The 15,353-nt window shown below is 53.6% G+C and overlaps 1 protein-coding gene across 1 annotated transcript in view; it reads right to left on the bottom strand.

The window, feature by feature from the left end:
• CCDC33 (coiled-coil domain containing 33) overlaps nt 1-15,353 on the bottom strand; it is a 100,601-nt gene that overhangs the window by 63,899 nt on the left and 21,349 nt on the right. The window contains 4 exon segments of the mRNA XM_030814745.1: nt 954-1,045; nt 5,310-5,426; nt 6,979-7,088; nt 11,177-11,309. Coding sequence (XP_030670605.1) covers nt 954-1,045; nt 5,310-5,426; nt 6,979-7,088; nt 11,177-11,309 — 452 coding nt within the window.

The following is a 15,353-nucleotide window of genomic DNA, read 5'->3' as shown; positions in this document are numbered from 1 at the left end:
CAGTACTCTGGGCTCTGCACCTGAGCCTGGCAGCCCAGGGCCCCCCGCTTTGACTCTGGGTTGATGCAAAAGAAGGGAGTTGCAGGGACCCCACCGAGTTCGGGCCTGGACCTCATGACAAGTGGGGACCACTCGGCTGGGCGTGCATCAGTCATCTTCCTTCCTCCAACAAGCAAGGGGGCTTCATAAGTCATAAAAACTCAACAGGAGATACAGAGAAGTAGGGGAGTCATCTTGGGCCATCAGGGCCAGTTGGAAGTGACCGAGACAGACCCTGACTCCCAAGAGTCAGTGCTGTAGCAGAGAGCACACATTCATAGGGGAATTTCCCACTGTGTGGCAAAGTATAAATCTCCTCCTGAGGACTGTGACTCCAACAGACTCAAAAGGAGGTCTAGGGGAGGAGGGGATGAGTTGTGGCTGGGGCCAGGGAGATCTCCAGGATGAGGAGGGAGGAGACTCTGCCCAGCAGGGCTAAAGGCTGTGAAGTTCCAAGATGGCCTTTGGGGCCAACCACTGGCTGGAGCCTGTGGCCTTGAGCTAGAGTGGGAGGGGGAGTGGGAAGGTGGTGGGTGTGAGGCAGGGAGGCAGGTTGGAGGGGCTGAGGTGCCCTGAGCAGGGAATGAGGTCCCCTCTTGTTTTCCTCCCCACACTCTCTAGCTGTTAGGCCTGGTGTCAGCACTCATCCCCACCACCTGCCCTCCAGCCTGCTCTCAGGAGAGGACTGAGCTGCCCCTTTCCAGGGGCCTGGGCTCTCCCTAGGGAAAGAAAGGCATGGTCTGCTGCAGGAAGCTCACTGGGACCTCAGACCCAGTGGAGAGGCTTGAAGGGCCTTAGGGAAAGAGGGGTTGCTGGAGGTCCTGGAATCAGCCCATGGCAGCAATGACAGCCTTACCCTCTCCTCTGCTCTCTGCTCTGCCCTCCTCACCCAGGTCCACCTGGGCCCCACTCACTTAAATTCCTTGTAGTTGGGAACCACCCGGGCAATCACCACTATGGGGTTGGGGTTGTTGGCCAGGGGCTCGTTGACTCCCCGGAGAAAGATCTGGAGAGGAGAGGAGGCAGGTGAACACCATGTGGCCTTGGGACCTTCCAGAGACAGCCAGCCAGACTGCCTACCCTCTTTTTCTCCACCCATGAGCTCATGGCTGCCTCCACACTTGACACCTGCTCCTCTCTGTTCCCTGCTTTACTCGGTTCTTGCTTTGCACCAGGCTGCCCTCCCTCAGGTAGCCTTCTCGGCCTAGCTGAGGCAACTGCTCCCGCTTTCTGTCCTGGGATTTACCAATGGATCTCTTACACTAGTTTCTTTGGGGAGAAAGGGTGCGATGAGAGTTGGGGCCTGGGAAGGGAGGTTGTGTTCTAACCTTGGCCTCTCCACTGGCTCCTGGGGAGGGGTAGGGCTAGGGGTAGGACTAGGTGTTTCAGCTCCTTGGTTTCTGTCAGTCAAATGAGGTTTCTCCCAGGGCCGTGAGGGGTCTCTGATTAGATTGTTTGTGAGAGAGCACTTTATAAACTGAAGACAGGAAGCCCAGGTCTGGTTTCTCCGACCATGCTTAACTTCCTGAGATCAACGGCCACAGCCAGGCTCCCCTGGCCTCCCTGGCGCCCATCACCCTGGTGCCTGCTCCACTGCTCACCCTGGTGCCTGGTCTCCTGCCTTGCTGGTTTCCCCAGGAAGTACTGGTTTGGAACAGGATCATAGCATCCACATATCTGGGCTCCTCTTTCTTCATCAGATCCCAGTTGTCACTCCCCTGACCGCCCTTGGTTGTTCCCTCCTCAGTCCTCTGTCACCCCCTAAGGGCTTCCCTGCCTCCGAGTCCTGACTGCCCTCTCTTCTCCTCCAGGCTTCTATTAGCACAGCTTTCAGAGAGCAGAGCGGGGTCCCAGCAGAAGGCTACAAAGCAGGAGTGGACAGCGTCACCTTGCTCCAACCCTCACTGACCCCCTGCTCAGCCTGGGCCTGAGGGACACTGGAAGGCAGACAGGGGAGACAGGGAGTCTGTCCCCATGCGCCTCTGCTGCCAGCCTAAGAGGCCCTGATCTCCCGGACCCTGACCCTCACCCTGTATCCACCAGTGGCTCCCACTCTCCCTCAGCCCTCACCCACCTCCTACTCGGCTCTCATTCCTCTTGCTCCTTCGATTCCTCTGCCTCCTCACTAGCCTCTCCACTTCTGTTCCTTTCCCTAATCCACCCTCTTTCCCAGGCAATTTGACACATGATGGCAAAAGTGCTCTTGTTAAAAATGTACTGGGTCACATTACTTCCCTGCCCAACACCCCGCATGCCCCTTTGCCGTGTCTCCCGACAGGCCCCCAGTCCCTGTCTTCTTGCTCCAGACTCTTTTACTCCTGCCACACACCCCTCTTATTTCTGCCACAGGGTCTTCACACATGCTGATCCCTCTACCCGGACTCCCCGAAGCTCCCACCAACCCATCGTGGCTGGCTCCTTCTCATCCTGTAGCTTAAACATCACCACCTCTGAGAAACCTCCCATGACCATTCTTAATAAAGTAGCCCACCCTGTCCTCCCGATCACAGTTGCTGGATTCCCTTTGCCATAGCACTCATCATAGCTTATGTTTATTCTAATTTATTTCTTGTTTATTTTCTGTCTATTTGGCTAGATCCCAAGCTCCACATGAGCAGGGACCATGTCTGTCTCATTGACGGTTGTCATCCTAGGTTTTAACAAAAGTGCCGGCCTAGAAAAGAGCTCAATATCTGTTTGTGGATAAATGAGGATCATATGGGCCAGGCGTGATGGCTCACACCTGTAATCCCAGCACTTTGGGAGGCCAGGGCTGGTGGATCACAAGGTCAGGAGTTCGAGACCAGCCTGGCCAATATGGTGAAACCCTGTCTCTACTAAAAACACAAAAAAATTAGCTGGGTGTGGTGGCACATGCCTGTAATCCCAGCTACTCGGGAGGCTGAGGCAGGAGAATTGCTTGAACCTGGAAGACAGAGGTTGCAGTGAGCTGAGGTCATGCCACTGCACTCTAGCCTGGGTGACAGAGCAAGACTCCATCTCAAAAAAAAATGAGGATCATATGAATGAAGGAGAAAAGAGGGGAACAGTGGAGGAAAAGGTTTACCCTTCTTGTGTTTGTGAGCATGAAAGAAGAAGAGATAGAGAAACAGAAAGACCCAAGAGGAAGAAGGGGAGAAGGCAGGCAGTGGTTTGGGTGAGGGTCTTGGGGGATGCGTGGGATCCTAGTTCCATGGTGCTGATGGGAAGAGATGCAGGAAAAGGAAGGGGCTGGACACAGCTGACGGACTCTGCCCCAGGTACAGCTTGGGATGGGAAGAGGTCCTCACTGGTCTATTCCAGCTCAGCCATTCACTCCAGCTGGGTCACATTGGCCAGTTCCTGCTCCACTCTGGGCCTGTTTCCCCACTTGTGCATGGAAGAGTTGAACTATAATCTCCCCTGAGTTTCTAGCTCTGACTTTCAATGGGAGGAGAGGGCCCAGGAGTGGGGCTTGTTCTGGATCATTCTCCCTTTTCTCCCTCCGCACCCTCCTTTCAGGCTCCTCTTTCAATACCCATCTCAGCTGGTTGTCCCACCTCTAACCCCACACAGGTGTGAGCTGATGGGCATGTACAATAGTCCTTAGGGCCTCGCAGCTCTCACTGAGGGCTCTGGAGACTGAATCCCTTCACCACATTCAAAGGATTGAATCTCTGATGGTACATTTCACACTTTGGATGGGTCTGGGGTCTGGGGTCTGATGCTGAGGGATTTCACTGGAGGCTGGCAGGCCCTATTACTCACAGGCTCCCCAGCAGGTGTAAGGCTGAAAAGGGGGTGGTGGCAGCTAATTTGTACCTGTTCTGTGTAGACTCTGATCAGGTGTGAATGAGACAGCTGCCCAAGTACACCTGCTCATGACAGCCTGGGAAGTAGCAGAAGTTCCTGCTCCTGCCATGCGCTCACCATCAGGAGCAGGCAGCTGCTCTGTGGACATACCTGTCACACAGACGGAGAGGGCATCTGTGCTGGGGCAGGACAGTGGGCAGGGTGGTGTGGGACAGAGAAGGCCCCCACTCTACCGCCCTACCAGTCAAGTCAGAGGGCTGGGTGGGGTGGGGCAGCTCCACAGCAGTCCTTAAGTTCTGCCTGTGTCTTGGGGATGTGGCCCCCTCCCTGTGGGGTGCGGCCTGGGGACAGCAAGGCCAGGCTGTTGCCCCTCTTCCTTGTTCTGTGTGTGTGTGAAGTTCTGGCTGTCCTCAGGAAAGGGCGTGATATAAGGTGGTGGGGAGCAGAGGGTGCCTGTAGGTCTGACATGCTGGCATCAGAGGGGTGGCTGTGGGGGAGTAGAAATGTGGGTTAGGAGTTTTGGCTCCCATACCATACTCCCCTTGGGTCTCAGTGTCCCTGGCTGTGAAAGAAGGCAAAAGAATGCTTCCTCCCCTGCCAGGCCCACGGTGCTGGTGGGAAGTAGGGGGGTGGGAAGGATAGGAACAGATCAGCCATGCTTGGGTAGGTGGAAGCTCAGAGCTTGGGTCCTATGGCTCCCACCCTGATCATACTCAGGCCATAGCTGAATTTGAATCTGTCACCCATGGGCAGTTTGAAAGCTGGGGGGAATGGGAGAGGGGCCAGGTCCCTGCATCATGTCTGCTTTGAGCATCAAGAGTTCCTCCCAAAGCTGCTAATTGGCTTGGGGGTGGATGGTGATGGGTCAAGGGGCGGTGGCCAGGCCCAAGGTGGGCCCAGCCCTGTCCTGGCTAATGGAAGAGGCTCTGTAAACAGTTGCGGGATGAATAAATGAATGAATAAACTGAATACCTAATCCCCAGACCAGTCAAACCTCTTTAGACATGGTACTGAAGGAAAGCTCAAAGAGGTCTTAAACTTTTGCTTGGGGGCCGAGGCACTATCCCAGGAGGGGAATAATAGAACAGGAAACAGCTGGGCTGTGGGCTAAGGGAGAGCACCGGGCTTCTCCCCTGCCCCTAGCATAAGATTCAGGGAGACAGGCTCTGGGAGGCTCTGGTCCCCACTGCAGCACAGAGACGGTACACGAGGAGGAGCAGTGTGGCTGAGCCCTTGCCCCCCACCTCCAAGGCAGAGAGGGAAGGAGAAGAGGCTTGAGCATCTTCATCCTTGTCATCCCTGCCAAAGGGCTTCCTTTTTGCTATTTTGGAAAGGCCTGGTTGCTTTTTCCATTCTTGACATCTCTGCTCCACACCCTCAGGTCAGCCAGAAGGGGCCAAGGGCAAGGAGTGGGGCCTGCTCAAAGCTTGGCCCTTTCCCACCCCACCCACCACCCCAGAGGGCCCCAGCCCTGGTACCTCCAGAGCCATGTGGTTGCAGCCGATGTAGCGGGGGATGAAGCTGCTTTTCCGAACGACTGTTGCGTACAATTGGGTCTTTGCAGTGGCTTCATCAGCTTTCCCAGACTCGGTGGGCTGGAGACAGGGTTAGGGCAGAAGACACAGAGGAAGGAGAGTGTCTAAGGGGCAGATCCTGGCCATAAATCCAGCCCTCTGCAGACAATCACTTGGCATTGCTCCGCTGGGGCTCCGAGCTGATAATTAAAGCTCATGGTCCCTGTGAGCCCTTCCAAGGAGATCAATATAATAAATCTTCCCTTTTCCATTTGAATATTTCATCACCCTCACAAGGACCACTGCCTGTCTGCTTTCCGGTAAAGATGTGATAACAAGGCCTGGGTTGTAAGTGAACAGACAGCCAGGGGGCCTGGGTGATGCCTCCAGAATTACAGCTCAAGTGCTGAGTCTCCCAGGGTGAGTAGCACATCTCTCTTTTACTTCCCCGCATGGCCCATCCTGAAGCCCTGGGATTGGGGTTCCTCATGGGGCCTAAGGGAAAGTAAAGCCCCCTGGTGCCACGAATGAAGGATTGCTTAGAAGAAAGTTCAGTGCTGGCCTGGAGGAGGGATGGGGGAGGGGAACTGACCAAACTGAGCACCTACTGTGTGCCAGAAACCTTGCCTATCATTGCATGGGATCCTCAAAATGACTGTGCCAGCTTTGCCAGTGAGGATGGAGGCCTGGGGGTTAAGTGGCTTCCATGAGTATCCAGCTAGGAGGCAACAAACTTGGGCTAGGACCCCCAACCATCTGGCTTCACATTGTTCTTTACTCTCAACCACTATCAGGGTCTGGAGTACACAGTGGGGAGGGGAATGTGATGCTTCTGCTCATCTCTGGCTCACTACCTGGCACACAGTAGGTGCTTCATAAGTCCTTGAGCAGTGACAGAGTGAATTCTACCCCTTACCCCTCAGCACTAGGAGGGAGGACAGGCAGGGGTCTGGCCTGGGAGGCCCAACCTTGGAGTGAGGAGCCTCAGGCCCCTCAGTCCATGGCTTGGACCCAGTTGCGCACTCCATGGGTGCATTCCAGGGAATGCTTTATTCCGTGTACCCCCCAACTCTCCTGGGCCTCTGGCCAAGACAGTATGTGGGGGCAGCTCAGAAGGAACTGGCTTGGGAGACAGCATGACCTGGGCTCACCCTCAAATCTGCCGCTCACTTGCTCTGTGACCCAGGAGGAGGAGATTTTTCTCCCCGGGTCCCAGTCCCATGTCCGCAAAATGTAATTTACCTTGAGGATTAGAGAGGGGGTGTGAAATGTCTAGCACAGGGCCTGGAAGCAGCGGGTACTCTGTAAATATTGTGTTTCTTTGATTTTTAGATCTGCTCTTTTAACATTTTTGTAATCAAAATCTATCTTTAATTGGCATATTCATTTAATGTGGCAATTGTTCTATAATAATCAGCTGTTTTACAGAGATGAATTTGGAGAATTCCAAATTCTTGTAGACATCATTCCTGTGTACGTACCAGGAGCTATGTTTCCTGAGCCCCACATGGTCCTAGACTTGTCATGCTGTTGGTGGGTGTGGGCTGCTCAGGGCTGCTCCGAGGGAATAGCTGGGGACATTCCAGGTGGTTCCCACCTGCTCTCCCTGCACTTCCCCAGGCCTCTGACTCACCTGCACCAGCTCAAAGTGGTAGGGGTGGAAGACACGCAGGTACTTGATGGGGATTTTGTAGGCCAACAACTCCTGTTTCTTTCTGTTGTCCACCACCTTGAAGATCACATCTGGAAAGAGAAAAAATGAGCACAGGTTCATTTTTAAATGGATCCCTTTCTCTCCCAGTAAGGAGAGACAGTGAGAGGTGACAGACAATGCCGAGAGTAGGGAGCAGGGGCCACACTGAGGAATCAACATGCACACACATGTGTGGATCACCCCTGTGCACACAAACCCACAAGCACAGTCTGAGCCCCTGCACAGGGCAAAGCTCCATGCTGGCTGATGTTAGGACCCCAACATGCAGTTTTCTCCCGTGGTCTAGAAACTCCCAGGCCAGAGATAGACACACACAGAACTGAGTCCAGTTCCCTGTGGCAACACACACACATGTGCACACATTGAGACACACAGGCAAGCAGGCATAGCACCTCTTTCCAGGAATAAGACTCCTTCCCTTGGTCACAAACACTTGTGCCAGCTCTTGAGGCAGGATGGGGAGAGATTATCCCACACATGTTGCAGGTGGGGAAACTGAATTTCAGTAAGAAAAAGTGATTTGCTCAAGAAATCCTTTAATACAGCTATCAATAAAAGCCTACTACAAGTAAGGGAAAACTAGTCTAAATACTAAGAATAATGCACCACTTAGTAAACACCCTCCAAAGAGGCTATATTTTCTCATAAAATGACATGAATATTGGTATAAACTTTTTTTTTTTGAGACAGAGTCTCACTTTGTCACCCAGGCTGGAGTGTGGTGGCATGATCTCAGCTCACTACAACCTTTGCCTTCCAGGTTCAAGTGATTCTCCTGCCTCAGCCTCCCAAGTAGCTGGGATTACAGGGGCCCCCCACCACTCCCAGCCAAGTTTTGTATTTTTAGTAGAGACAAGGTTTTGCCATGTTGGCCAGGCTGGCCTCAAATTCCTGACTTCAAGTGATCCACCCACCTCAGTCTCCCAAATTGCTGGGATTGCAGGCATGAGCCACCGCACCCGGCCGGTAAAAACTTTAAGAAGAACACCAATGTCCTATAAATAATCATGACAGTCCTGTTTAGTGAGCAGGACTGTCATGATTATTTAGTGAGTATCTACTATATGCCAGGCATGGGGATGGGCATGTCTCAGCCATGATTCCAACAAATTCTCACCACAACACCCCAGGTAGGTATCATCATCTCTGTTCTTAAAATATGAACAATGGAGCTCAGAGGGTTATATAACTTGATCAACATAATACATCTAGAAAGTAGATGATAGGAAGGGTTGAATTTGGTGACACTTGAGGCATCTTTCTATTCTGGAAATCTATGATTTGAGGAGGAAGAAGAGATGGGGAGGGAGAAAAGGAGAAGGATAGAGGAGGGATGGAGAAAGAATGAGAGAGGTGGGGTAAGAAAGGATACAAAACAGAGAAGAACAGGAAAGGGAGGATGGGGCAGAGGGGTGTGCCTGAGGGAGACACTTGGAGAGCCCCTTGCCCTCTGCTTCTCTAGAGACAAGGGGTTTCAGCACCAGGGACAGCAGCTGGCCCTTGAGGGCTCAGCAGGTTCAGTGGGCTCAGCGGCTGGGTCATTTGGAACTGGATGGGTCATTTGGATGTGGGGGTGTAGAAGGAAGCTGAGGGCTTTACTAATTATTCTTCTTTCTCTGTCTTCCCCACAGCGACCCTGAACACTTGCCAAGGTATCTCTGGAGCTTGTCACATGGGATCCATGCTCAAAGGAAAGAAGGGGGAGAAGGCACTGAAGGTGTTGAGATTGGCCTGAACAAGGGAGATTGAGGCAAGGGATATGAAGTCAGCAGACCTGGGTTCTAGTACCAGGACACTAACTTGCTCTGTGACTGTTAGCAAGTAATTTAACCTCTCTGAGCTTCATGTTTCTGCTCTTCAAAATGTCAACACTTTAATAAGAAGCCCTGTCTCTCCCCTTGGGTTGTTGTAGGAAGAAGAGTGTGTTTTCAAGCTGTAACATTCTGTGCGAATGCTCCTTGTGGCTGTCACTATTTTCCTTCTCTTTAAGCATCTGCAGCTCTCCATACACAAACCCTGCTGTAGGCAGACCTGAGGAAACTCAGCTGGGGGATTCCAGGGCTCCCAGCCAAAGCACCACCAGGAGCTGTGCAGGCTGAAGACCCTTATGCCAACTCGCCATGGACCAAAAGTCCCCAGATCCAGTTGGGATTTGCCAGGGTTGAACGAGAGGTGAGTGCCGTGCATTTTCCCCACCCGCTATTCCTGGAGCTCCGTGTGGGCAGCCAGCAGATGAGCTGGAATTGGGGGTAATGGACAGCCACTCCTCCCTGCTCCTGTCTCCATGCTACAAACACGCTTCATCAGCTTCCTCTCTGGGCATTGTGCCCTTCTGGCCTCCCACTGCTCCCTTTGTGTGGCCAACAAGCTATTTCTGCCACCCGCCTGCTTTGGCCCTGACACAGGGTCTGAAACTCCCCTTTGCTTTTCATTAACACATCCTTGAGCTACCTCCCACCCTTCCCCCGCCTCTTGGCCTGGCCCTCATCTCCCCCACCCCCACCGCAGACATCACCACAGCAACCGGTTCCAACAAGCATCCAGCTACTTCAATCTGCAATGAGGTGCCTGCCAATATTCCCTGCCTGCCCATGAGGCCTCCCCACTCTCTTGTCCCTCCTGCAGTTAGTCCTGCCCCTCTCTCTGCTGCACAGATGGGCTCTGGGGTCACTGACCTTATTACATTTTTTCCTCTGTTACCCCAAGTAGAGTCTAAGGCAGGATCCCAGCTCAGGTCCACTCACCACAACCTCTAACTTCCCAGCAGCCACAAAAATACATGCATGCATACATACACAGCCACACACACAAACTATACATACTCATGCAGTGCAAGGCACACACCACCATCCAGATTCATCCAGACACACATACACCACACTGTTGCAGCTAGACACACCCACGCACACACACACATAAGGCAGACATGCATGCCTACAAGTACAGACACAGCCCACACCACATTCACACACGCGCATGAACCAGCATGCAGGCATTCACAAAGACATGCACACACAGGCACGCATGTGCCTCTGCATGAAATCCTAGGTCAATTTTTCCTCCTCTTTTGCATCTTCTTAAAGCATCCCAATGGCTCCACCTATCCCTTTACAGGCAGAAAAGAAAAATTATCTGGCTTGACCTAGAACTAGCTCCTTCCCCTTTTACGGAGGCTCCCCTTCTTGTTTCCTTTCTCTTCTCCCATAGTCTTCAGCTGGCTTTCTGCTCTGTGTGAGGAGAACAAGGAGTTCTGTCTAGGTCCTGGCAAGATTTCACGGGGGAGAGGCAATGCCTGTCCTCTCAGGGAGAGACCACCTGCAAGAAGCAAGTCTGAGGTCCTGACTAGATAAGATCAGAGACATTACCAGGCACCTCCGGTCTGTGCTGACAGTGCCCGATGCAATGCCCCCCATCCGGGCATCAGCCAATCAGTATTCCCTTATGTCCAGCCTGAGCTCCCCCAGGAGAATGGAAATCCAACAGACCCACACTGTGAAAGTAAGTACAAGTGTGCACACGCATGTGTGTATGTGGGCACCTGGTGGCTCAGGCTGACACCTGGGGAGGACTAGGCAGGAATAGGGATCCATTCTAGGGACATTTCAAATATTTTTTTAAAAAATCAAATGGAAGCAGCAAGAACCCTGGAGCTGCAGTAAGAACATGCAATGCTGAGTCCTTGGTCCTCGGTCTTGAGCTTAAGCCAGTTAAATTCCCTGAACCTCGATGTTCTCTTAAGCAATGGGAGCAGCATTGCTCTTCCTGGGAGGTGGTGACTCCAATGAGCGATGTGTGGGGACGTGTCAGGAAGCTGTAATGTCCTGTTTCAGTGGGAGACGGCGGTAATAACAGCCATGAAAATAATAACAACAGTCATAAAAAAGATAAGCTTGCATTGTCTGGAAAATTCATTTATGTGGAACAACTCATTTTTCGAGCAGGATGGGGAGATGAGGCGTGACAGTATTATGATTTTTTCTAAGTGCTTTTAACTGAGCCCAAGGAGGTGTTCAGGTGGCTACCAGCTGTGGTGAGAGGGAGCCTGCTTCTGCCCTAAGTCCTTGGCTGTGTTCACACCCTGCCTGCACATGCCGGCCCTGCCCAGCCCCTGCCTTACCTTCTTGCCCTGCATCCTCAGCTTGGATCTCCACGTTCACCATGTCCCCCCAGATAGGGGCTCTGGTGGGCTCTGAGGTCACAGATGTGACTGCCTTGGAGCTCTGGTTGTTCTTTTCCTCAGATGTGTTTTCCTGGGGAAAGCAGGGGCAGGATGAGTCAGAAGGAGGGGTTCTGTCGGCTGCTTGTCCCCATCCCAGGCTCCACTCTCCATAAATCTGAGTGATAGGTAGACAGAACATGGAGAGCTCTGTCCCACGCATAAACACTTGTGTCATCCCAGGCCTCTCCCCGGGCTCCCCTGCCAGCCCGGGTGACCACACTGCCTTGCTGGCCACTACTGAGGGCTTCACTTAGTCACAGGCCTCTCACTTAGAGAGGCTCGGGGCAGGGGTGGGGATGGGGGTAGAGGGTAGATGCCTTGCCCACCTGACTTCCTAGCCCTTGCCAGGGAGGGCTCTCCAGCAGGAGCCCGTATGCATGGCCTCTCTCATCTCTAGGTTCTGTTCGGTGGGAGGAAGCCTCTGGGCAGGGTGGCTGTGCGATGCCCTGCCTGGCTGTCTTCTCTTCTTCACTTTATTTCCCTAAACTTCTGGCCCAGATTTCCAGGCTCCGCCCAGCAATCCCAGTTCTAAATGCTTGCAGTGAAGCACACACGTGCTGCTGCCTTCTGAGATGCCTGCCGTGTGCAGGGCCTTGGGCTGGGCCCCTGGAGCTGGGTCCAGGCCTGGGGGCAGGGGGCGGTGGAAACAAGCACTCAGATTGTTCAGGACCAGGCTGTCTAAGGTGAGAGGTAAGCTTGGGCCCTCTGCATCCCAGTGCATCCCACAGATATCGGAGATCCAGAGCCGTCAAACGGCTCAGGGAGAGAGTGAATACTTCTTCTGCAGAAGAGGTTACTAGGCCAGGGCTGTCCGCAGCGCTGCTGTGTTAACTGCAGCAGTCATGGGCTGAGGAATCATCCCAGAGATCCTGTAGCAGGGGGAGCCACACCACACACCTTGCGGAGGGAGGCAAGGCGCACAAATGGTACCCCAGGATGGGAACAAAGATGTCATCCCCACCAGTCCTTGTTCCACCCTCAAGGCCCCCAAAGGGAGTGTGGGGCAGGCCAGTTAGCTGAGATCCCACCTGCTCTGTGCATTAGCAATGTCAACATGGTTCTTCCCAGCCCAGCTTGTTCCTCTCCTCCAAGAAGCCCTCTGGAGCCCCCTGGTCCTCACCGCTCCCTCTGCCCTTTAGAATTAAGTGATGCTGTGACCTGGCTCCTTGCCCCCACTCATCACAGCCCTGCTCCTGTGGGTGACCATGCTTGCAGGAGCCCTGCTTCTGTGGGTGACCATGCTTGCAGGAGTTCCAGCTCCAAGTTCCAGGGGTCAACTGAGGACTTCTGCTGTGCTTTGACTGAGGCAGTGTGACACAGTGATTGTAAGAAGGACCCTGCAGCTGGGCATTTTGGGTTCCAAATCCCAGGTCTACCCCCTGCCAGCTGTGTGATGTTAGGCAAGGTACAGAACCTGTGGTGCCTTATTTTCTTCATCTATAAAACAGAGACGGTAACGGTGCCCAGCATGCAGGGCAGTTGTGGGAAGGAAACGAATGAATATGTGTAGTGCCTGGCACATTGCTAAGTACCAAGAAAGTGTTAATAATTCTTAGTACGTTAAATTATTAAAATATAAATACAATTCCTGTTATTACCCCATAGCACCAGAGAGCTTAGCCTTATTGACCCTCCTGTGACCAGCCCCTTTGCCGTGGCGTGATTTTTCCCCATCATGCCCCCAATTCTGGATGTACAATTGGGGATGTCTGGCTGCTCTGGCCAAGGTGTGGAATCCTGGAAAGAGCACAGGCTCGGGAATGATTCAGAGCTGGTTTTGGAGCCCGCGTTTATCCTGGCGGGATCATCTCCCCTCTGCACCTACTAAGTTCCTCCTTTTTCAATAGTACCCCCCTCAGAGAGTGTTATAAGGACTGGAAAGAAAGCATGTTCAGCTCCCAGCACCCAGAAAGCCCCAGTTCATGTTATTCTCTCATTTGTGATACAAAACAGCCTGGGTGTTTTTGCAAGAGGACCTGCCTGAGGGCAGCATGAAGTACTGAGTACAAGTTGGGGTGAGAAGGGGCATCTCGCAGAGAGCCGGAGTCCTTCTCAGATGAGCGTCCATCCAGACACATCACCCCTGCAGGCTCTGCAGAATGGACTCCTCACACCCGCAAAGGGGTGTGTGGGAGGCTGCCAGGCTAGAGAGGGAAGGCAGAAGCCTGGCAGGAATGTGGCGCTCAGCTTGCTCCCTCCACCGTCGGGTCCCTTTTTCCCTCCGGCTCTGTGACCATGCTTGACCGAGGGGTGCAATCTAAGTACCTCCCATGACACTCTGTGCCCCGGCTCCCGTTCCTGACAGCTGCCCCAGCAAAGTCAGAGACCTCAGGCTCTCAGCAGCCTCCCTGTGCTACCCAGCCACCCGATCTGCTACTTATGGATGTATAGTTAGTGCACAATAAGGCCTCAGAGCCTCCCTCCTCAAGGACCTGCACAGAAACAGCAGAAAGGCAGAAGCACCGATGGTGTGTCAGGAAGAAGTCAGTCCTTCTGTACACAAATGTCAACCCCAGAGCTGGACACAAAACTGCACCTGCACGGACACATTCCTGGGGGATTCCCAGGGATCTTCATGTGGCTCTGTGTGCACAGAGAAGACACAAATAAAGGTCTGAAGTCACAGGCAGCATAGTGACAGGATTCAGGTTGGACCCCATGCCAGCCTGTCTTCTACTGTCCTCGTATCCTCCCAACCCTGCTGGGAGGGTGACAGGAGGAATTCCCAGGTGCAAGGAGGTAGGGAAAAGCAATGGGGCAAGGCAAGGGAGGAGGTGCTGACTTTCCTCCAGCATAGAAAGAGTTAAGCAACTATTTTCCCCACCTCCCTGCCCCATCTAATATGAAGGTCATCAGGGCTAGGTGAGTGCAGATAAAGCAACTGGGTGGGAGGGGGAGGCCCCAGGGGAAGAGGGAGGCTTTTAACAGGTGGAGGGAGGCTGTCAGGGTAATGGCTTTTCCCGGCACAGCTGACTCCTCCGGGCCCTGATGCTATTCTAGAATCTGGAGAGCAAGAAGGGCCTCTGATTCTTCACAGAATAGGAGCAGGGGACGAGCTCACTCCCTGCTCCCAGCCCCATTCTGCACCCCGCAGATGGGCACGTGGCTGAGTTCCAGGTCCCCAGGCTCCCTCGGGGCTCCCAATGCAGTCTTAGAGCCCAGGGGACCTCGCCAAGACCTGCCTCCCTAGGCCTCTCCACAGGCTGTCTGCAAGGAGAGACCTCCCTCCCTGTCCCCCCAAAGACCTGCCCTGTTGGCTTGGACCCATTGGCTCCAGGCATCCACGGCCAGGAGGAGCTAGTGGGTTGTGCCTGCTGTCTCGGGGCCAGATTTAATCCAGCCACAGCATGGGCAGCCATGCCAGGATAGGACTGGAGTTGGGTTTAGAATGCAGCAGCCCCGAGACCAAGCTGCAGGAAAATGTAAACCCCCCTCAACCTGGCCTACCCTCCAGGCTGCTGGAAGGATGTGTGTGTCTTTGACAAACTCCAGTCCCCAGCTAGGCATTTCTGGGGCCCCCACCCCAGCAGGATGTGAGGGGGCCAGGCCCAAGCGCAGCTGTGAGTGGGAGGGAACAAGGACTTTGCTTTCCTTCTGCAAGGTCATGACTAAGGGAAAATGTGTCATCTGGTTCCCGGGGGCTGCAGCTGTGAGTGGAAGAAGTGAGCATCGGAAAAGCATGGGATTCGATGGACAGAAAGCAAGAGTGCTCATAAGCCGCTTTCCCCCTCACTCCAGGAGACACACACACACATCCACACATACATACACACACATGCACACACACGCACACAAATGTGTGCACACACACATACATGCACACATGCATGTGCACAAAGGCTGCCCAGAGAGGTGTGAGTACCATACTGTACCCACTCTTGTTACCCAGTCCTCAAGCTGCCTCTGGGGTCTTCTATTCACACCTGAGCCCACCTCCCCCACCTGCCCTGCCTGTCCTCTTGGCCTCTGGCTCCCCTCAAAGCATCAAAGCATGAAAAATAGTCAAGGCCTGGCCTCCTCCTGGGCAGAACTTTAGAAGCCGGGGCACAGGCGGCCTGGTTTGTTTTGAGTGCCA

This window comes from Nomascus leucogenys, chromosome 6, assembly GCF_006542625.1.
Source record: "Nomascus leucogenys isolate Asia chromosome 6, Asia_NLE_v1, whole genome shotgun sequence".
Classification (NCBI taxonomy): domain Eukaryota; kingdom Metazoa; phylum Chordata; class Mammalia; order Primates; family Hylobatidae; genus Nomascus; species Nomascus leucogenys.
The sequence above is the reverse complement of the archived record's forward strand: the minus strand, read 5'-3'. Positions and strand labels throughout refer to the sequence as shown.